The sequence below is a fragment of the Lathamus discolor genome, chromosome 7 (assembly GCF_037157495.1).
Source record: "Lathamus discolor isolate bLatDis1 chromosome 7, bLatDis1.hap1, whole genome shotgun sequence".
In the NCBI taxonomy this organism is placed as follows: domain Eukaryota; kingdom Metazoa; phylum Chordata; class Aves; order Psittaciformes; family Psittacidae; genus Lathamus; species Lathamus discolor.
This window is the reverse complement of record NC_088890.1, coordinates 530,079-552,349: the sequence shown is the minus strand read 5'-3', so window position 1 is coordinate 552,349 and position 22,271 is coordinate 530,079. Positions and strand designations below refer to the sequence as shown.

Genomic DNA, 22,271 nt, shown 5'->3' with positions numbered 1-22,271 from the left:
GTGCCGCACCTCTTCACCGTGCCTCCAACCACTTACCCCAGGGACATGAACGGAAACCGCAGTGCACACATTCAGCTGTAGGGGAAAACCCTCTGTGCTCACCCTCACTTGGTGCCCTTACCCCTGACATCCAGCTACACCCACACAGCGTCATCAGCCACATCGACTCAACCCCAGCCGCTGCATCCACCCTGGGATACTTCTCTGAAGCCTCGCTGGCACCGCACAGAGACCTTGGGACTGTGTGCCACGGAGATGAAACAACCTGCTCTAAACCACATTTCCTGCGATTCACCTTTAATTCGTCATGAGGAGCAACATGCGGACCGAGCAGCATCTTTGGGGTTTTATGTTTTGAGTAGTAAAAACAGGCAACCGCAGGAGATAAAATGCTGCAGGACCAAGGATCTTGTTGTGTGGATCTAACACAGGGGAAGCAAAGCTGTGCCAGGGGCCCAAGGGAGCTCTGCTGCTCACCTCAAAACCGTCCCTCAAGCTCCAGTGGGCCTGAAACTTCTGTCAAGAGACAGTCACGCAACGTAACGTGGATCTCATGTGTCACCGTAAAACCACAGACCCTCCAGGATCCCAAAAAGCATCGCCAGTGTAAATGGCAGAGGGACCATCCCTGACCTCTTACAAAGGGACAGCATCAGCTCGCACTGCAGTAATGGCAGCACAAACACCGGATTCGTGACTTCAGCTGCAGTCCTGTTCAACAGGACAAGCCACGCGCTGCCACCAGAGGAAGCAAGGAAGCGCCCAGGCGCTGTTACCTGATAGAGACCCTCATCGTCCTCCTCCACCTCGGTGTTGGGCAGGCTGTGGTGCCGCTCGTACCCGGTCCGGCACACGCCGTTGGGCTGCTGCCGCGCCACGTCCAGGTGGTGGTCGCTGGAGGACTGTGTCATGACCATCCCCTGCGGGCTGGGGGAGTGCCCTTTGCGGGACACCGTCTCCTTCCGGTGATGGATCAGCTTCCTGGAACACAGCGGCCACATCAGGAAGAGCAAAGTGAAAGGGAGTGACCTTGCTGCAACGTTCGAGTGATACTTTCAATGGTTTATAGCACTTGGGCTATATATATATGTACCAGAACGGGTTACAGTACTTAAAACACCAACTCTGGTTTCATTAACAACCAAGGAAGCACTTCTGGGGGAGGAAGGAAGAGGCTTTGCCAGAGCCCATGATTTATTCATCGGTTTGCTGGATTAAAAATGCCTCTTCCCCGGGGCACAGTCACATATTGCATCGCCAGCGTCAGGAACTGCCGGCACTTCAGGCTCGCTGTCCAACCGAGATTAAACCCGCGCGCCCCAGCACAGCCCGAGGTGCCAGAGAAAAACAAAATGCTCCTCACAAGCAATTATCTGAGCACACATTAAGGACCTCGCGTTATGTGCCAACAGCCTCTGCAGTTGCTGCCTGGTCGAGAGGAGAAAATGCATCCAGAAAGGTCTTGGATTTCTCCTCCAAGCCCATAATGCAGCTGAGAGCTTCCTCTTTACGTGCACAGGGACAGACCAAAGCTCTGCTTTGCTGGGTGCTGTTTGCAGCAGGAGCAGCACCGGCTGCCAGCTCCAACACTGGGACACTGAAAGCAGCAGCACTCGCAGCACAGGGACTCAGATCCACGGCATCCCGCTTGATTCCCAAGACACAGACACAAGCATCACACGCTGGCAACCCTGCACCCGCTCACTCTCCCAGGCACCCATTGCACTCACTGGAGGACATCCCTCTGCTCCAGGTTGTACTTCCCTCCGTTCTTCATGGCCGCATTGTGCACAGCCTCAATGGCGCGGTCAATTGACTGCAGAACCACATCTTGCTCCAGCACCTGAGAAAAGAACCCAGCATCGCGCGTGTTACTGCACCGCTTCAGCTGTGGCCCTGTGAGAGGCCATGGCAAACCCCCAGCGCCGGCCCCGCACCAGGCAATGGCCTAGAAACAGCCCCCAGAGCCAGCGCCTCATTCAAGCAACATCCCACTTTTCCCTCCTTCCAGAGGAAGCGTATTTGAACCCATGCTTCAAACTGAGTGTGCCTGTTCAAGGGTGGTGCTTGGCAAAGAAAGTCACTGTTACAAGCACCACAGCCCAATCATCCCTGCAGGAAGAGCAGGGCCAAGCCTCAGGACCATGCAGCAGCCCTGAACACTCAGCCCACTGCACGGAGGTTTCAAGATCCCACTGCGAAGCCCACGTTACCCCAAACTCAACTGTGTCTGCTCCTGCTGCCCTGCTGGGGAACAAAGGCACAGCTGTGGATGTTAGACCCACATCCGGTGGCCTTCGGAGCCTGCTGGCTCTGGGTTTGCGTTTCTGCTTGCTGTTTCCTTGATGGCCGTTTCGCAACTTGAAGTGCCTTTTCCAAACCTCCACCCAAGCTGTCATAGCAACGTTTATCGCTCCTGCCAGCCGGGCCAGCTCTGCTTACTGCAGCTCAAACAAACACCAGCCTCGAAGCAAGAACAGCAAAGACGCCGTTCCCTGGGCTGGCAGGGCTGGAGTGAGGGGGCACAGAAGGAAAGGCAGGCTCCCAGAGCTGGGACGCTCCTCAAGGCTTTACCAAGAGCTGACAACCCTCCAGAAGAGAACACCTTGATGGGACTGAAGGCAAGGGACAGGCGCTGAGCCTGCCCCGGCTGCAGCAGACCCACAGGTCTCCCGCAGGCTACCGGGGGGCTCTGCACCATCACTGGGTACCAGCACCGGCAGCCTCAGCCCATGAGTGCAGCGGGGAGCGGAGCACTCAGACCCCAGCTGGTTGAGCACCGAAACCCTCTTCAGCCCCACTTGCTGAGCCCCCCTCCCTGCACCACAGCATCCATCTACCCAGCCAAGGAGGGGCAGGAATCTCATCAAGGACGCACCTTAATTGGCCTTCGGAGGCTGCAGCAGGCGAGCCCTCCCCACGGGGCAGGGGCACGGCCTCCACAGCACCCCCAGCCCAGCCGCTGGTGCCGGGCAATGTATTATTTACAGCCTGATTAATTACAAACGTGAATTAACGGCTACCGCAGGCTGGGGAAACCCCCCCGCCCCGGCTGGGAGGAGCAGCCCCCTGCAAAACCCAGCCTTGGACAGGAAAAATTTAGGATAGGGATTTTTTGTTTTCCCAGGAAAGAGAGATGGGAGAAAGCAACTGGGACGATGTTAACACCACAGCCCAGATTTAAGGTATCGGACCCAGGGCAAAGCCAACACTCAGAACCCAGATTCAGGATGAAGCCCCCGACGGCCCCATATGGCATAGGGAGCATTTCACCACCCCGACCACAGACCTAAGCAATGAAACGGAGCAAAGAGCATCGGAACACATTTAGAGGCACGCTGGAAGGAAAGGCAAGTTATTGCAGAGCCTGGATCTCATTTTCTGAGAAAATGAGGACAAGCTGCGCGCTTCCTTGGGGAACGGCAGCAGCAGAAGTCTCCAGTGCTCTGCTCCCAGGGGAGTGGCAGCACTGCTCGGAGCACCACATCCCACAGGAACCCAGGGCTGGAGCCTGCCCGATGCCATTTGTTACGGAGAGGGTGCTTCTCTCCTGATAAAACAGCCCTTTCCCACTAATGCAGCCGTGCGGTGACAACCGGCTTTTAGCTGCTGCGCTCCTTTCTTTGTTCCCACTCCCCAACCCCCTACTAATGGGGCCCTGTCACAAGGGCTGGAATAAAAAGCATTAACTTGCCACTTGCAGTTTATGATGGGGTTGATGCTGGCTGTAAATCATCTCCCTCCTTGATCAGCGGCGCCGGCCGGGAGTAGGGTCTCAGCACTGGGGGTCTGCAGGACACCCGGCATTGGGGCCAGCACTGGAGACTGAGCTGAGCTCTTAGGCAGAAGCTCTTCCCTGTGAGGGTGCTGAGGCGCTGGCACAGGGTGCCCAGAGAAGCTGTGGCTGCCCCATCCCTGGCAGTGCTCAAGGCCAGGTTGGACACAGGGGCTTGGAGCAAGCTGCTCCAGTGGAAGGGGTCCCTGCCCGTGGCAGGGGTTGGGGCTGGAGGAGCTTTAAGGTCCCTTCAACCCAAACCAGGCTGGGATTCTAGGCCAGCAGCACAGTAACGGGGCAGAGCCTGTGCGCTCTGCAGCAGCGGTGGTGCTCAGCAGCCAGCTCTCACCGCAGGACCCTGCCCTCTCCCATGCTCCAGGATGCAGAGATGAAGCTCTGCTCATCGCCACTGAGCTGAGGCTCACGCAGAAGCAGGGAGCACATGAAAAGGGCACCGCTGCTGTCAGAGGACATGCACCAAGTAAAGCCCTGGAATTAAGCGAGATTTACTGAAGCTGGGCTGGGAACCACAGGGAGGGGGCTGGCAGAGCCCCAGCGCTGCTGCATCCTTCACCAGTTTCCAGCTCACCACTGGCACAGCCAAACAGCAAGTCCCAGGAGGCTGGGATAGGTGAGTGCCAGTGGTGGGGAACCAGCCATACATGCCCCAGGGGTGGGCACAGGGTCTCCTTGGTTGGTGCAGGTGGCACAGCACCATGAGCAGCAACAGGACAGCACCTTCTGCCCAGCGCACTGGGAAAACTGCGGGCTATTCAGTGAGGTATCGTCCCCATTGACGTGGTACATCACCCCACAGGGAGCGGCTGCCACCCCTGCCAGAGATTCCTCCTTTAATCCAATCGATCTCTGCAGCACAGGAACGCTGGGAGCTATGAACAGCTTGTGAGGACCAGGCTCTGTGCGAGCAGAGCAGTGACCCTGGACGGGCTGACGGGGCAGGGTGCTGGAGACCCAGGGCAGCGCCAGCACCCTGCAGGCGAGCTGCGGGCAGGAGCAAGTCACAGCTCAATTAGAGCCGGGAACATCAGCTGGGAAACAGAATTTCTTCCTTCACAGCCCAGCGTAGGAGAATCACAGAAGCATCAATAAATCATTACTTCCTCTCTCCTTGCTAATAACACCAGCAAACAAAGGGCTTCCCCAGAGCCTGCTGCCAATTTCCTCCTGCCCCTGATGAGGGCAGCTCTAGAGCTCAGCACTGCCTGGGGTGCTCTGCATCCCATCCTGAGGCCGGCAGGAAGGATGCCTTCCCCATGGCCAAAGCCAGGCTGTCCAGCAGCATCCTTCTGGGATGCCTCCTGCATCCCCAAGCATGGCCAGCATGGGCACAGCCATCACCCCGGCTCACACCAGCATCACCGCCACAAGAGGGTCCCCCCCGAGACAGCACATGAGCACAGGACGTGTCTCTGCACATGGGCTGATGAGACCCCAGCGCTCCAGCCAGCACTGCCGGTGCCCTCGTGCAGGCAGCACGGTGCCTCTCCGGGGCTATGGAAGCCTTGTCCCCATCCCTCTTTGGAGGCCCCCTCCCGTTCCGCCGGCGCTGGTTGAACGCACTCACACAGAAGAACCTGCCCAACGGTCCAGAATAATCCCCCCTTCCAGAACTGCGCTCTCCAGACAAACGCGCCGACAGCGCGGAGGGGCTGAGCCTCCCCATTTACAGCAGCAGCCCATCAGCATGTGGCAGGCTCAGCTTCACCTCCACAGGCGGCTGGTCCAAGGAAGCAGCGCGGGTTTCCCTCCTGCCTCCCCACTTTCTAGTGCTCAAAGGCCTTCGCTGTTCCGCACGTGCCGGAGCCGATGCCCTCGTGCCTGTGGCTCCTTCTGCAGCCCCGGCGGTGCCCAGGCAGGGCTGGCTCCCACCCTCGCGCCCTTGCTCCGGCTCCCACAACACAACACGAGACAGGCCGAGTCTTGTCCGCAGGGGCAGCTCGGCTGTCACACAGCTGCGCCGGCACCGCTGGAACCGGGGCATTCACCCGGCGGCGTGCCCAGGCACAGCCTGGCTCTTTGTAACCCAAACCGCAGCCCATCGCCGCCTCTCGGGTCACACAGCGCCCGGCCCCAGCCACCACCAGCCTGTCCACGTGCGTACCCTTCCAGATGTGAATGATCCGTTTACTAACATCGACTCGCCTTTCACGGCAGAGAGATTGCACCAAGTGCGAGTTCCCCCTTCCGAACCACACAGCTCAGCCAAATGGGCTGAGGTTTGGTTTTCGCATTGCTGAGGGAGATTCCGCTCCTTTCTCTTCTTCTTTTTGCAGCTCCAATCAGAAACTTCCAGCCCCCAGGCTGTTGGCTCAGATACGCATTAACTTGTTCTTGTCAGCACAAAGATACTGTGCCTTGGAGCACTTGAAACCGCACGACAGAACCGCAAGTAAAACAACGGGCAAGTGTCCTGGTTACTGAGCAAACAGATGGGAACCGACCTGCAGCATCTCCGACTCGGCAGCGAGCAAACAAAGCCGCGGCTGAGCTCCTCTGACAAAGAGGCAGCCCAGGAGCGGGGCTGCATCCCTGCGCTCTGCGGGGTTTCCACCAGGCCAGCGCTGCTCCACCGCGCCAGCGGCACCGGGCAGGGGCGGCCAGGGAAGGGCTTTGGTTGTGCAAACCAAGCTGGGGCCCGAGCCCGAGCTCCTGGCAGGAGATGCACCAGGGGCAGCGCCGGCACGAGCGGTGTTTGGATGCACAAAAGCTCTTCCCTGTGAGGGTGCTGAGGCGCTGGCACAGGGTGCCCAGAGAAGCTGTGGCTGCCCCATCCCTGGCAGTGCTCAAGGCCAGGTTGGACGCAGGGGCTTGGAGCAAGCTGCTCCAGGGGAAGGGGTCCCTGCCCGGGGCAGGGGCTGGAGGAGCTGTAATGTAAGGGTGTGTTTCAGGCCAGGGACCCAGGAGAGCAAGCACACTTACAAAGCTCCTCCAAAGCAGGCGCCCCAAAAAAACATCATTTCTCTATAATGTTCCCATAATATGGATCTTGCCAGCAACTTCTGCCCACAGCGCCGCCGCCCCCCCCGGTCTCAGGCACAGGTACGGGGAATATCAGTGCTAGGAAACCCTGGGATACCCAACAACCGCCTCCCAGACATTTTCAGGCCATCCCAGACAGTTCCCATGTGCCGGGCTGCAGATTCCAAATGGGAATCCCAGACAAGTTTCCACCCAAGTAGAAGGGCACATCCATCCCAACAGCCTCCCTCCAGCTGCCAGCAGCCTTCATTGCTTTAACCTGGATACAAAACTCTCTTTAGGGATTTAAACAAGTGTGACAGCCAGGCTCCCAGTACAGGTTAACCCTCGAATGCTCAGTTGCTCATCGTGCTTCTGGCTTAGTGCTCTACACAAAAGTGACACGAGGTCAGGTGAGCAGCTCATCACAGCAAAGCCATTTCAACACTGTCGAGGGTGCAGGGCAGCCGGGGAGGGGGCAGAGGGGCTGAAACAGGCTGCACTCCAGAGGTGGATCATGCTCGTTGGCCATACACAAAACACCTGAGTACACTGACGTGCCTGTTAGGTGAAAGCTGCCCCTGCAAGCACGTTTAGTCCTCATAAAGCAGCTATCTCTGCCGGAGCAACCAGCACCCAAATACTCACCAACACCAGGCAACGCAATGAGTGTTGCCGTGACAATGATAAAGCTGATGCTAACTCATGCACAAAAATAAACACAGATACCACTGAGATTTATAGCAGTGTCTTACAACTACAACTGTTACATGCGCGATCATAAAGCCAGAACCCCCCCCGAGCACTGGGAGCTGCAGCCCCAACAGCCTCCCGAGCTCTTTCTGCCTGCAGGCAGTGGGAGTGGACAGCACATGATGGTTCTGAGCTGCAAACTCAGGCAGGCTGACAGCATCGCTGCCCTACAAAAGCACCTCGAGAACTGCACGCTGAGCTCTGTTGAGCAGAGCGGCGAGGCTGACTCGCTGTTATCTCCAGATTCAGCTCCAGAACAAATTCTGGGGGTTGTTTAGTGGGGTTTGGATGTTAAAAAAAGACTCCGCGGTTCAGCTGGATGTGCTGCCAGTTCACCATAGAGGAGTGAGAGGCGAGCTGTGAAGAAAAGCAATTCACTGGTGTCCCACACTGTCTGTAGGGGAAAACAGCCAACTGCTCTAGCTGCGGGTTATAATCCCATCTCCTGTGGCAGCTTAAAGCAGCACAGGCAGCCCAGAAAGCACCAAGAAACTGGAACGGGGGTAACATCCTCTTAGGACATTGTGCACGGGCAGCAGAACGGCCTAATCCTGTTTTCCTCGCTTCCCAGGGCAGAGGACAAGACTCCTCCATGAGCAGGGCTGCTCACTGCTCACGCACAGACCTTACACCCAGCTCACCTCATTACAGCATCAATCAGTGCATCCCCCTCGTCACACACCACATCCACCCCATCACCACCCGCCTCGCTCAGCAGCATCAGCCAGAGCAGGCTGCTGTATTTCAGGGAATCTCCCCAGGCCACCTCCAGTGGGACGAATCCTCACACCCAAAGAGTCACCAAACGCTGCCAACAGGGGCTTTGCTGGGAGAACTTCTCTGCTCAGCCTTTAGTAGTGCATTAAAGGTGTTCAAAAGCTTTAAAGTGACCAGAGCTCGATATAACTTTGAGGTCGCGGAATCCCAGACTGGCTTGGGTTGGAAGGGACCTTAAAGCTCATCCAGTTCCAAACCCTTCTGCGGGGGTCAGCAGAGGATGACTGCTCCCTCTGGCCTTCAGGCTCATGGAGCACAGACACATGAAATCAATTCCAAAAGCACATTAAAAGGAATGCATTTTTCAGCTTAAGTCAGTAAAGGCAATTCTGGGGCAGCCAAAACCTTCATTACCTAGAGCCCAGCACTTCAAGGGACACTGGCTTCCTCATGTCAAATGGAAAATGCCTTCAGCTGCAAACACCGATTCTGCCAGCTCAGGAACCCCCAGCTTCGGCAGTGAGTGCATAATGACTGTCAGGATCATCCTTACTCAAGGTGCTGGGTTTTCACACAATTACTCTTTACACGCTGGAGAACGTGGGCTCCTCCGATACTTGAGCTTCTCCCCAGATGCTCCTCAGGAACAGCCAAGCCTGGGCACAGAGGAAAATGGGCTCTGGACCTGCCTCCTGGAGCCCTTGCTGACCTGCACAGCACAGCTGATGGTCAAAGCAGGGCGCCCCTGCATCCCCCTGCAACCACAGGGATGTCCTCCGGAGGACAGGGGAAAAGGCTGCGTCCAAGCAGCCTGGAAAACCGCACAATTCACCAAGCGCACCCAGCAAGGAGCTGCCACCACACCAGAGCGAGAGGCCACCGAGGTCTGCGCGCGTCTGCTGGGTGAGGAGCTTCCGCCTCATCTCTGCAGGCGGCCGGCTGGGCTTCACAGGAGCTGCCACAGCTCCGCGGCACCACCGCAGCGCAGGCACCGCGCGAGCTCCACCGACGGGCCCCTGCCCGGCACCGCTGCCTTCTGCCCGCTGCGCCTTCCTGCGCCTCGGGAGCAGGAGCACACGGCTCCGAGGCCGAGCTCGGCCTGGCGCGAGCCCGAGGCTGCGGGGTCGGGAGCCATGGGAGCTGCCACCCCAGCCACGGCAGCAGCAGCTCTGCAGATACGGCCCCAGGCACAAACCTCATGGACGGGCACTGGAGGCCTCTTCATCAGGACACGATCCCAGCTTCCAGGCGACTCCCTCCTCCTCGTGGGCGAGGGTCTATTTCTGCAGCTCTTGCCTCATCTCCTCCCTCAGCTCCTTGTTGCTACTCGCTATAATGGAAGGCTTGGATCTGGGGCCTGCCCTCAGGTTTCCGTTGTACAAGACACTGCCCCTCTCGTAAGAGAGAAACAAATAAACCAAGCAATAACTACCAGCTCTGACCCACCAGAGGTCCAGCCCGACCTCGGAACAGTGATTTAGCAGGAAAGCCCCGCAGCCTGCCGTTATCTAAGCATGCTCAGCCCGACAGCTCGATTCTTTTTGGAATGAAAGCTCTTGAGCAGCTGAACAAACTGAAGCATCAGCCTGCGGCGGCAGCTCCAGACCACGGGCACAAACCTCAGCCTCTGAGCAGGAAAGAGGGACGAAGCCGTGCAGATCAGACCCCACCAGCACCACAGCAAAGCTGGACACCGACCCACAGGCACACCTCCCTAGCAGGAAAGGCGGCCCGAGTCGGGGGAATGGGCTCACTACACTTGCAGCCAGACAGCACCGTCCCTTGAGCTGTGCCCGATGGACAGCAGGAAAGACATGAGCTTCACAACGCAGTAACCAAGAAGTGAGCAGCACCCAAGGCGGAAGGCAGAGACAGCTTCTCCTGAACACCTTCAGCGAACAACCAACCAGGAAAAACGAACCCATGAACCTCTCGCCTCATTCCAAAAAGCCCACGCTGCCAAAACATTACCTCCCCTTCCTGCTGAAGCCTGATGCTAAAGGGGACAAGGATTGCTAGAGCTTTGCTCCCTTGCGAGGGAAGGGAACAGCCCTGCATGGCAGGGTGCGGACACAGAAGGGCTGACACGCTCTCCTGCTGCAGGGTGCGGGGTCTTGCCTTCGGGACAGCTCCATTCCTCTGCCAGCACCAACAGAGCTTTGCCCAGAATAATGCTCAACATCCCCGCAGCAAGAGCGCGATGGGGCTGGAGGGCAGCGGGCAGGAACAGCTCACTCCTGTGAATGGTGTCCTGAGCCACTTCTCACAGGACAGGCTTCAGAACCCTTGTTTGAAATCGAAGGCTTTGCCACGTGATAAAGACCAAGACAAATCAGGCTCGGCAAGTCCTTCCTGTAAAGGTCAAAACCCTGTGAGCCACTGGCTGGGGAAGCAAAGGGATGCTCCTCCAGAGGCAGGACCAGGACCCACCACAGCTCCTGCTTTGGCTCAGGCCCAGAGGGCAATGAGCACGGCCAGGGCCCACAGGAGGCTTTCCAGGGACCCAACAGACTTGCCATTTCAGGTGAGAATTTCTCCTCTGAATACAACAAGCCACTGCAGTTCCAGATGCCAACTCACAGGAGCAGCATGAACCGGGTTCCTCCAGCTGCACTGGCCTCCACTTCTCTCTGCCGCAGCACAGGGACCAAACTGCTCTCACAGCCCGTCAGCAGGAGCAGCCCCAGCATTGAGAGCAATTATTTCTGCCGGGCCCATGGCTCTGCTGTGTCATCTCCACTCACCAGGCAGCCCTGGGAACGGGACCTCCTCCCCATCACGAGGTAGCACTCGTTAGCACAGCAGTCTGCAGGCACAGCCTTGTCAGATTCTGGTTACAGCACTGGCCACGTAGGATGTCAGCATCCTTGTGGACTATCTAATGCTACAGTCACGCACTACGGCTGCTTGTCCTTCCCTCCTTAGAAACTACTTCTGGAGTTTACCCTTTTCCCAGCGCCCAGACTGACAGCTCATCCGCTGAATACGTAATCCTGGCTGGGAATGAGAGCGTTTAAATCCTTTATGGGGGGGGAGGCTGGGATGCTCTTTAAAATTCTGTTTGTTTTCATGTACATCTGAGCTACACGAGTAGGGAAGACAAAGAGGCGGCTGCTTCTGCTTCAGGACCAGAGCTCTCCTCACAGCCACCTCCACAGACACGTTCACCTGGTTTCCATGGATGTAGATACCCATTTTATACCACGGGATCTGACCCTCCCCAAGGGATTAAATATGCCCCAGACCTCGCAAGGGACCTTCTCAGGTCAGCCAGTGACCACGACATGGTCTGCTGTTGTCAAAGCCACTCCCAGTGCAGAGGCTGCTGTGAGCAGAGGTTACTCTTCTCTTGCGTGCTGCTTTCCAGCATCACTAACACCACCTGCACGCTGCTCTCCAAGGACAAGCATTTCCTGCATCCCAGCTCTGTATTCTCACACGGTCTCTGTACGTATTCTCTGTGTTTCGCACGCAGCAACGATCTCAGAAAAATCAATTTCCATGAACTTCCTGGTTTATTGCTTTCAATACAAACCTCTCCTCTACTTTTGTTCGGGATTTTTCCCTACTGAGAGGTCACCTGCTGGGATGCTGGAAACCCTGTAAGGAAACACAAGAGTGGGATCATGAGAAGAGGTGCCCAAACACAAGCCCAGGCACAGGCACCCTCAGACCCTTCACATCCAAAGCCATCTGCCAACCTGCTGCTGAGCTGCTGGTGCCCTGTTCAAGGCAAGGACAGCAATGGACTCATCTCGAGGCAGCAGAAGACAGTGATGGCTGGAGGCGGGACACCTTTAGCAGAGCTGGTGTGTAGCACATCCACCAGCTTGACCTGATGTTGGCACTGTTACTGTAGACAGACGTACCTGTGCTATACAACCTGCTGTCCCATGAGCAGGCAAGCAGAGCCACGTTGCTCAAGAGCAGATGTAGGCTCTTGGACATCTCCATACCCAGCCACAGCACTTCTGCAGTAAGCCCCGATCACCAGCGCTGCTCATAGACGCCTGTCGAGGACAATGTTTATGAGATATCAAAAAGCCTACTTATTTCTCATCAGAGTAAAAGCAAGAACGTGTCTTCACAGCCAAGCAAAAGCAGACGCTACAGACCATTAGCGTGTTTGCACTTATAATCACCTGAACTGTGAGAGACTGCAGAACTTGCGGCTAAAATTCCGAGTCTTCAGCTACTGTAATCAGTAATGGCTCGAATTCCCCTGACTGTAACCCAGCCTCAAGAGCAAAACTTCACCCCGAAGCAGCTCTGGCACGATCGTGTCTGCTCCTGCGACAGCTCGCAGGAGAACGCTTCATTCTCCGAGTTTCTCGCGTGTGTGAAGAGGCCTCAGCTGCAGCGCGCTCCCAGCTGCTCTGCCTCCAAAATAAAGCTTTAATTTTAGCCTAAGCGCTTATTCAGGATCTGCGAGTATTGCAGCTGAGCTCTCACGCCCATTGACAGCAGCAGCAAACCTGCAGCCGATGACGAGCAGTGATGCAGGCTCCAGCGCAGGAGATGGCCTGTACCACGACCATCGCCTTCCATCCAGGAGCAACCAGAGGAGCTGTGCCAGGGCTCAGGAATGCCAAGGGTAAAGCTGGATTTTGCGTAGTTGGAGGAAGGAACTCTTACAGCAAAGCACAATTGCCAAGGCTCAGTTTCCAGCGACCGGGGATTTGCGATAGGAGTATCTGTTTCATTGACACTGCACAACCGACGCCGTGCTCACAACCATCATCACCATCTCCACACGAGCATCGCCGGACCAGAACATTTGCTACCCTGGCAGAAAAGCAACCGGATTAAACCCAAGGAGCTCTCCAGCGAGGCAGTGAACTGAGCCGTCTCCTCCACAGGAGCCGGAGGGCGCGGGAGGGAGGCACGGCTCCTGCGCCCACCCGCCCGGTGCTACCTGTGCTGCGCAGGGCTCAGCCCGCAGGAGGGGCTCGGTTGTTGCTAGGCTGCACCGAGCTGACTCGTATTTTTATCACAGCCTGTTTATTCCTGTGGCAGATACAGCGAGCAGCAGCGAGAGCATCCTCGAGCCGCGCTCCCGGCTGGGTCCATTTTCTCACCTGAAGGTTCAAAGCCCCTTGGCCATCAGCACCTGCAGCTTCGCACCCAGCCGGCCCCTTCCTGCTCCCCCAGAGGTACAGCAGGAAAGCGTGACCGACCAGAGGCCCTTGGCTGGGCAGAGGCTCTAACCCCACACTGCAGCCAAGTTCTGTTATTCCAAATAGAGTCACAGTCATTTTGAAAAGACTATCAACAGCGACTTCGAAGCTGTTTCCTAATGGTTTAATGCAGCTGAGGTGCAGCAGCCAGCGTGCCAGCCCATTCCCACTTCACCCCGCAACCCAGCCCTTGTTTCTGCACCCCTGGCATTACCAGCACAGCGCTGTACGGCTGCGGGTCCCTCCTCAGGGCACCAACACTCCCCCTGACAGGGAACACAGACCAGAGAGGGGGCAAGCCCAGCCGAGGTGCCTGGTGAAGGCACAGCGATGTACAGGCTGCTCAACCCAAAGGGAGGACACATTGTTTGCTAGACTCAGCATTTGTGCCCCCCTGACACCGAGGGACCTCCTGCTCCTACGGAAGCGTTCAAAACTGAGTGTTTTACAGTGCACATTCAGCTTTGGAAGGGCTCCTGGAGTGGCCAACTCCAGAGGGCACGTGAAGCTCCAGCGCAGCCTCCATTTCTCTGCCACTTGTACATCTCTTAAGCATCAGCACCAAGCTGGAGGCTAAAGCCCAGCCTGGTGCTGCCGGCACCTTCCACCCAGTGGGAACGGCACTTGGGCCATCAGCCTCGTTGCAGCAGGGTTTGGCCTTCCAGCCCGCTCTGCTGCCCCATCCTTCCCTCTCGCTGCCCCATGGCTTTCGTACCTATCCCAGGGTGGCCCCCAACTTGGAATGGCTCTTAATAACCCACAGTGGAACTCAGTGAGAACTACAGAGGAGTAAAATCAGCAGGAACACCAACTGAACTTGGGTGCTTCCAACTGACTTCTAATGAACTTCACATCGTCTGCACCTTCTGGTGCCCTGGCTCATCCCTAATGTGTTTCTTACAGGCATTACGTGTTTCTAAGAAGGATCTGTTGGCTGTTTTCACACACACATACACACAACTAACGCCCTTTTAACAGCAACACTGAGCCACAAGGATTGCAGTACAAAATTCCGCCACATTTGTGATGAAAAGGCATCAGCCAAGAACAAGCTTTAAGGAATAAATAGGAATTATTTCTTCCTCCACAGAAGCCAAGGCGTGAATTTCCCTTATCTGTGAACACTCAGCAAAACCCGCCGAGAATCAAGAGGAGCGGGTGAGGAAGCTGATGCCCCGGAGAGCCAAGGGCAGCACCAACAGCAGCCCAAACCCATGCCCTGAGCCTCCTCACAGGGACCTGCTGCTGCTGCGCCTGTTTGCAGCCTGCTGCTCACCTGAACCTGCCTGTGCTGCAGAGGAAGCCACAGCTCACCCCTGCAAGGGGGACTCCCGTTGGCCGCCTCCCCTGCCTGCCAAGCACCAACCACCATCAGCTGTGGTCTCCCTCTGTTGTGACCGGGGCAGCATTTACTGCCTCCCAAACCGCTGACACCAATTACTCCCGGCACCCAAACCGGGGTGACAACTGCTTGCCCTCATCCCAGCCACGCAGCAAAGTCTCGAGCAAGCTCCCAGCCAGCAGGTGCCTTCTCCCATCAACAAAAGCAGGTTTTCACTTCCGAGCAGCTCTTCAGAGCTGGCAGGAACAGCAGAGTCACAGACACAGAGCATCACTGCAACTGCAGAGCAGCAAACGAGATCCTGCTGCCTCATGCACCATCAGGCAAGTTCAGGTGCCAGAAATTTAACAGCCAGAAGGGATGAGCAGATGCAGGGAAAGTTCCTCTGTTTCCTGCTGCTGGCTCTATGGGCTTTTGGGAAAGTTTCATCTGGACTAGAGGAGAGGGCTCACAAAGCCAGCAGCAGCACTGCTTTGATGTGAATGCCTTCGTGTCGGGTGCTCAGGAGTCAGCCTGGCAGGCTGCACGCTGCCTTGAGGCTGCAGCAAAACACAACCTGAGAAATGAACGTAAAGTCAGGGCAGAAACGCTCTTCATGTACAAGCTTTCTGGAGCCGGTAGGAGCACGGTGGAGAGATGCAGGAAGGCAGCTCCAGAGGCAGCCTGGGAGGAGGCTCCTGCACCCACGGCAGCAGCGAGAAGACGTCACATCACACAGGCAGAGAGCAGGGGACTGCAGAGGGGAAACTGAGGAGCAGCAGCCCGGAGCTGCGTCACCGCGGGGCTTAAAACCCAGCAGTTCAGTGCGAGTTTTGCTCTGTAACAGCTCCTGTAAATAGCTTAAGGGCTTACTGACACACAACACGTCCCCTCCGGTCAGGCCAGGCTGCAGGCTCGCAGGAAGGGCAGCTCCTGGACCAAACAGCCAGCTCAGAGACCCAGCAGTGCCCTAACACCAGTACAGGGCCCCCAGGTCGCACTGGTGGCACTGGGGTGCTCTGCAAAGCTCAGCCCACACTTAGAGGCTGAGGGGCTGCTGATCACAACCTCAGAAGGAGCAGCAGCAGCTCACTGGAACGCAGGATTTGCCCCCCCTTCCAGCCAGGCGCCCCATCTGTACCATTCACAGCACTCGTGTGCAGTTCCCCATTCACAGATGCAAAGGGTTTCAAGCACACGGCCCCCACAGCTATCCCAAGGCCCAGAAGCACAACCTCCCCCCCAGTGATGAGTTAGCCTTACACGAAAGGCCTGCTTTAATTTCAGGGGCCACGTTGTCCCTCAGAAGCCCCCACTACGCAGCCCCTGCACCGCACAAGCTGTAACCAACCTCTCTCCCACGACTGCATGGGTGCTGGGCTCTCACCCACTGCTGCAGCACCCGAAAGGTGCCTCCTCCCTGCTCCGACCCAGCGAGGGCTGCAGCAGCCCCCTCGGAGCTCCTGCAATCACCAGCATCACCGGCCTGGCTGCGACTTCTGCCACTGCAGGCACGGGCAGCTGCCGTGGCGCCTCCCAGCCCCGGGACGGTGCGGGTTTAGCACCGGTGCCCCCGTGCGCCGGTGGAAGGAGCACGAGCACCCCTTGTGCTGGGGGGCAATGGAAGCCCCCGCGGCTGAGCGGCCGGCACGGAGGTGACCGCACCAGCGCTGCTCACTGGCACCAGCGGGGCTGCTGGTGGGGGACCCCGGCGTTACCCGGGATCGGGGGCGCTCCGGGAGCAGGGTCCCCCGCACCTCCCCGCGCAGCACCTCGGCATTTCCCTGCCTTCCTCCCCCAGCTCTGCCGGAGGGAAGCGGCCTCGACCTGCGCGCTGCGGCCCGGGACCCGCACCCGGCCCGTGTCCTCCCGGCGCCCTCCCCGGCCCCGCAGCGCTGGCGCTCCCGGGACCCGGCGCCCGCAGGACGCGTCTCCCCCCCCCCCCCCCAGCCCTGCCCCGGCAGGCGCACGGTGCCGCGCGCGGGTCGGGGGCTGCCGGGGAGCCCCGTCCGCTCGCCCCGCTGCCCCCGGCCGAGCCCGGCGGCTCCAGGAGGGGCGCGGGCAGCGCACGGGGCTGCTCCGAGCCGCGCCACCGCGAACCGGACCGCAGGCTCCGCCGCCCGCCCGGAGCTGCCCGGCCCCGCGCACCTGCAGCCGCTGGAGGTAGGAGGCCGGCGCGTAGCCCGTCTCCCCGGAGCCGGCGCGGGTGACGAGCCACCAGTGCTGGTTGCTGCGCTCCAGCAGCAGGAACGTCTCCCCGGCGGCGAAGGGCAGCGAGTTGGGCTCCGCCGAGCGGAAGCTGTACAGGGCCCGGTACATGGCAGCGGCGGCACCGGCTCCTCCGGCGCGGCGCGGAGCTGAGCGGCCCGGACCGGCGGGACACGCCCCCACCTCCGCGGGACACGCCCCTCGCGTCACCGCCACGCCACGCCCCCAACCGCCAACACGTACCGCCCCCTGCCGGCGCGGCGGAGCTGCCCGCAGCGAGGCTCCGCCCCCCTCCCTATATGTCACATTCCCCGCCACGCCCCTGGCCGCGCCACGCCTCTCCTCCCGCCCGGCAGGGGGCAGCAGCAGCTTTGCCAAGGGCCTGCAGGGACAGGCCAAGGGGAACGGCTTGAACCTGCCCGAGGGGAGACTGAGCTGAGCTCTTAGGCAGAAGCTCTTCCCTGTGAGGGTGCTGAGGCGCTGGCACAGGGTGCCCAGAGAAGCTGTGGCTGCCCCATCCCTGGCAGTGCTCAAGGCCAGGTTGGACACAGGGGCTCGGAGCAAGCTGCTCCAGTGGAAGGGGTCCCTGCCCGGGGCAGGGGCTGGGGCTGGAGGAGCTTTAGGGTCCCCTCCGCCCAGCCCAGGCTGGGCCCGTGGGTTCCTGTGGGTTGCAAGCGCCGGGAGGCGCATCCTGGAGCCGCGGCCTCGCTCCATCGCTGCCGGGTGGCTCCCGACCCTCGGCCCGCGGCCAGCAGCCCCGCAGGACGCCAGGCACGCCGAGGGGCTGGGGCTGTGCGCGGCAGCCCCGCCGAAGCCCCGGCAGCTCCATCGTGTGCCCCCCCCGGCTCGGCCCGGGGCCGCGCAGGGCAGCGCTGCCCGGCAGCACCATGGCGGCAGCACCATGGCGGCAGCGCCGGGCCCCCGGCGCGCTGCGAAAGGCGGCGGCACCGGTCCCGGCGCCCTGAGGTGTGCGGATGTTACCGCGCTCCGCCGGCCCCGCGGCGCAAAGAGGCTCCAGGAGGAGCCCGGGGCTCAGCTCCGCGCTGCCGGGGCAGGCTCGGGCGCCCCCTCCGCACCCGTCCTTCCCGATCCCCCCCTGCAGCTCCGCCGCAGCCCGCGCTGCGGCCCAGGGCAGCTGCCGGGGCCCCTTCCGGGCCGCGGAGTCCCGGCCGCTCCCTGCGGTCCCGGTGCGCGGGGGAGCGGCGGCGGCTCCGGGCCCCTTGCGCAACCCGCGGGGGCCGGCGGGGAAGGAGCGGCCGGTCCCTGCCGAAGCCGCGCTTCCTGGAAAGCGGCAGCACAGAAGGCGGGGGGGCGGCGGGGGACGGAGGCGCTGCACGGGAAGGGGAGCAGCTCCCGGCGCAGCGGCCCCGCTCCGCTGGGACACACAAGCGGTTGGGCTGCGCTGGGCAGCGCCTGTTCTGCATTAACTGCCCGCTCACAGCCTGGCCTGGGGAGCCCCCGGCCAGCCCCCGCCTCGGCACCGGCAGCGCCGCCCTTTGCTGCCCACAGCGGCCGTGGGGCGGGGGACAGGGACGCGTCCCGCAGCACCGCGCGCCGGGGCGGAGGGAGGGCGCAAGCGGCCTGGCGGGGGCCCGGGGGTGCCGGGAGGGGGATCCCGCCGGGGCTGCAGCCGTCCCTGGTGCGCTCCGCCCTGCCCCGGCTCCAGGCTGGGGCGCGGCTGCAGCGTGGCCGGGTGACAGCACCAGTGCAGGGCCCCCGGCTCCACCGGGAGCCCCCGCGTCCGGGGCAGGGCCGGGGGCAGCGGGACGTGCCCGATGCTGAGCCCTCCGCAGCGCCGGGGCCGTGTGGTGAGCGGGGCGCGCTGCCCTGCCCCGGGCAGGGGTCACGGTGACGCTGGGGCCGCTGCCTGCGCGGATGCTGCTGCCCGGCCACGGGGAAACGTCGTGCTCTGGCTCCATAAAAGCCACGTTCGTGTCCATCCCCGCTCGGGGAAGGAATCCAGCGGCTCCTCAAGGGGCGGCAGCCCAGGACAGGGACAGAGCTGTCTTCTGCCCCGGGGGCCCACGGGCTGTCCTTTGCCTCTTATGGCTCCCGCCCTGCTCAGCGCAATGCGAGGTGGGGGCACCTATCGAACGCCCCGGCAGGTCCCCAGCGCCGTCAAAGCGGAGCTCCATCCACCGGGAAAGCCGGCGCCGGCCGCAGGAACGCGTTTCATCTCCGGCCAGCCGGCCCGTGGCGATTCCCGGCACCTCCACCCCCCGCAGCCCCCGGTTTGGGGCTAAAAGTGGGCAGTTTACCCCAGATGAGCTCCCCGCGAGCCTGGGGCCGAAGGGAAGGGGTCTGTGGGCAACCGGGGGGCAGCGCCCAGCCAGGCTGGCCCAGGCTCTGCCGCTCGCCCTGCAGAGCCCCCGGGGCAGGGTCAGGCCCCGCTGCAGCCTCCCCGGGCCATGGCCCGGCTGGGCCGGGCTGGCAGGAAAAGGTGGGTCCCGTCCGCGGGTCCGGAAGCGACCGGGGAGGGGACCAGACTCAGGGGAGCCGCAGGACGGGCGCGTCCTGCACAGAGCAGCGGCCGCAGAGAGGGGCTCCCGTCCGCCCGCCCGGTGCCAGAGGCAGCGCGCAGGGGGCCGCAGGGCGCAGGGAGCCGCAGCGCGCAGGGGGCCGCGCTCGGGGCACCCGCAGCAGGGGCAGGCTTCTTGCGGGAGCGCGCTCGGCAGGGGCTGCTGCGGCTCCAGAGCCCGCCCCAGGTTCTCTCTCTGCGGGGCCGCCTCATCCCCCCGGCGCTGCCAGCCCTGGGCACGGACATCACCTCCTGCGCGCAGGGTCAGCCTGGTGCCACCGCAGCAGCAGCAGAGCAGCAGCAGCGAAGCCTTCGAGCCTCTTCCCAGCCCGGCCGCTGCTCCCCCGTTATCCATCGCTCCGTGCCCCCACACACCCCTCCCCAGGCCCGGGGCCTGCTGGTTGCAGGCCTGCCCTCTGAGCGCAGCGGTGGTGGGCAGCGTGCCCCAGGCTGGCAGTTACACAACTGCCTTTGCACATGCACAAGGAACTGCTCGGAGGGGTTTGTGCGAAGCAGCACGGAAAGAAAACAAACCTGGTCCTGAGCCACATGAGGTGATGCGTCAGGCAGAGGGACTCACCTGGGTCACCCCTCTTTAACCCCTGAGGACACAGCCTGGGCTGGGTGACCCCTGGTTTGCACCAGCGTGTGAGCAACAGAGACTTTTACCCTGACGTTTTGCTCTCGCAGCTTTTAAAGCAACTGTCAAAGGAGGGCATTCCCATCCCGCTCCCCTGCTGCAGGCCTGGGAAGCTCCCAAACACCGTGTGCTGCTCTGCAGCGATGGCACCGCCTCGGATAATCCTTGGGCCAATATTGGCAAAGGGATTGTAGCAGCACAGGCCAGGGGCCAGGCTGGTGCCCTGCCCTCCTGCAGCAGCACCAGCTCCACCTGGGGATTAACTGATTATATAGTAATTAATAGAAACATTATTGAAGTCCCCTCCCCTGGAGAGGGGCTTGGGACAAGGGCCTGTAGGGACAGGCCAAGGGGAATGGCTTGAACCTGCCCGAGGGGAGACTGAGCTGAGCTCTTAGGCAGAAGCTCTTCCCTGGGAGGGTGCTGAGGCGCTGGCACAGGGTGCCCAGAGAAGCTGTGGCTGCCCCATCCCTGGCAGTGCTCAAGGCCAGGTTGGACACAGGGGCTTGGAGCAAGCTGCTCCAGTGGAAGGGGTCCCTGCCCGGGGCAGGGGTTGGACCTTAACGAGCTTTGTCTGTACCTATGTCTGCACCCCCAAGTGCTCTGGGCTGGCTGCTGACACTGCAGCAGCCTGGGGCAGGTCTAGGCCCAAGCTTACACCACTGGCAGCATTTCTGAGCAGGCAGCTCCTCGCCTGCAGGCAGCAAACAAAGAGGACTTGTTCTGGAGGCAGCTTGCATCAGAGCAAATGCGATTGTTCTCATCGGATTATTATGAATTCCCTCCGGAGCTCCTACGTAACACAAGTGCATTAGAGGACTTTATCCCTGCTAATTTCAGACTACAAAGTCAAACCGTGTATTTGATGAATCTGCACAGTCTCATTCAAATGCAGCACCAGTGACAGGCTCCCGTTAGCCCATTAGTAGAGGGCATCGTGCCCCACCCAGGAGAACCAAAGGCAAACCCCACTACAGGCACCTGCGTCCCCTCGCCCCGCACCAAGCTCCGCATCTCAGGGGCAGCAGGCAGGGAGCGCTGCCCAAAGCACTCGGCAAGTGGCAGTGCCAAGAACACAAGAACAAAGAGCCCCAGGGGTGGCTGCAGCCAGAGCCAGGAGCAGCGGTGGGGCACCCAGCACTGGACACGCAAACAGCATCAAGAAGGATCAGCAAACCCACCCGATGGGGAGCCCTGCCGTGTGCAGGCGCGGAGCCGTGAGATGTCTGCACAGTGTGAAAATAACCCTTCAATTCTGACATTGGCTCGTGCCCAAACACTATGGAACAAACAAAAGAAAAGCAACCAAACACTAATGCTCCAAGAGCAAAGGTAAAGAAACCTCTTCGCAAGAGCACCACCCAACAGCAATCGGGGAGACTTTGGTCAGGAGAACTGGACAGCAGCAGCCAGGGAATACGAAACTGAAGCTGCAGCCAGCAGGGTGGGGGGGAATGTCCCTTCCCACTGCGGACACACAGCACTCCTGTTGCATCCTGCTCTTTGGAGCAGAGCAGGAGAGGCTCCAGCCCCACCAGCCACTAGCAAAGCGTCAACCCTCTGCTCCTGCTCCATCCTGGACACCTGAACAGGCAACAACATCCCCACACACTCCTCAGCTCCTCCACACCCTGTGTTCTTACCTCACAATGGGAGGAGGCATTTATCTGTAGTTGGACAAACACATGTTCCTTTCAGAAGAGCCCATGGCCTGGTGTTACTGTTATTCAATTACTCACCGTCCTCTCACTTTCTGACACTTCCTTCCTGTTCGTTTGTCCCAAGGAAGGCACTAAGCGGCTCGGGACCTTCCAAGCTCTGCCCCAGGTACTGCTGCTGCAGCTAATCCTGGAGTTTTACATGTATTTCAGCGCAGCTCAGATTAAAAAATAACAGCTCTCTAGAAACAGGATCCACGGTGAGAGAGCCTGAAACGGGAAACAGAATCACAGAATGGTTTGGGTTGGAAGGGACAAACAAAGCTCCTCCAGCTCCAACCCCTGCCCCGGGCAGGGACCCCTTCCACTGGAGCAGCTTGCTCCAAGTCCGTGTCCAACCTGGCCTTGAGCACTGCCAGGGATGGGGCAGCCACAGCTTCTCTGGGCACCCTGTGCCAGTGTTGGGATATGTTTTAATAGACAAGTTCTCACTCGTCAGTTGTACCGCTACAGCTGGGACCCTGA

The 22,271-nt window shown here is 60.2% G+C and overlaps 1 protein-coding gene across 3 annotated transcripts in view; it reads right to left on the bottom strand.

Moving 5' to 3' along the window:
• The window catches only part of NCKIPSD (NCK interacting protein with SH3 domain), a 35,472-nt gene extending 18,356 nt beyond the window's left edge, over positions 1-17,116 (bottom strand). Inside the window, exons 1-5 of one of the 3 annotated variants that reach the window (XM_065687215.1) lie at positions 16,871-16,944; positions 12,094-12,234; positions 11,760-11,824; positions 1,731-1,843; positions 777-981 (exon numbers count right to left, since the gene is read on the bottom strand). In XM_065687215.1, coding sequence (XP_065543287.1) covers positions 777-981; positions 1,731-1,777 — 252 coding nt within the window. In that variant the 5' untranslated portion in view covers positions 1,778-1,843; positions 11,760-11,824; positions 12,094-12,234; positions 16,871-16,944. Of the gene's footprint in view, positions 1-776; positions 982-1,730; positions 1,844-2,225; positions 2,448-11,759; positions 11,825-12,093; positions 12,235-16,870 lie in introns of those variants that run through there. The other 2 variants (XM_065687214.1, XM_065687213.1) reach the window with 2 other exon arrangements.
• Between the last annotated feature and the right edge of the window lie 5,155 nt (positions 17,117-22,271).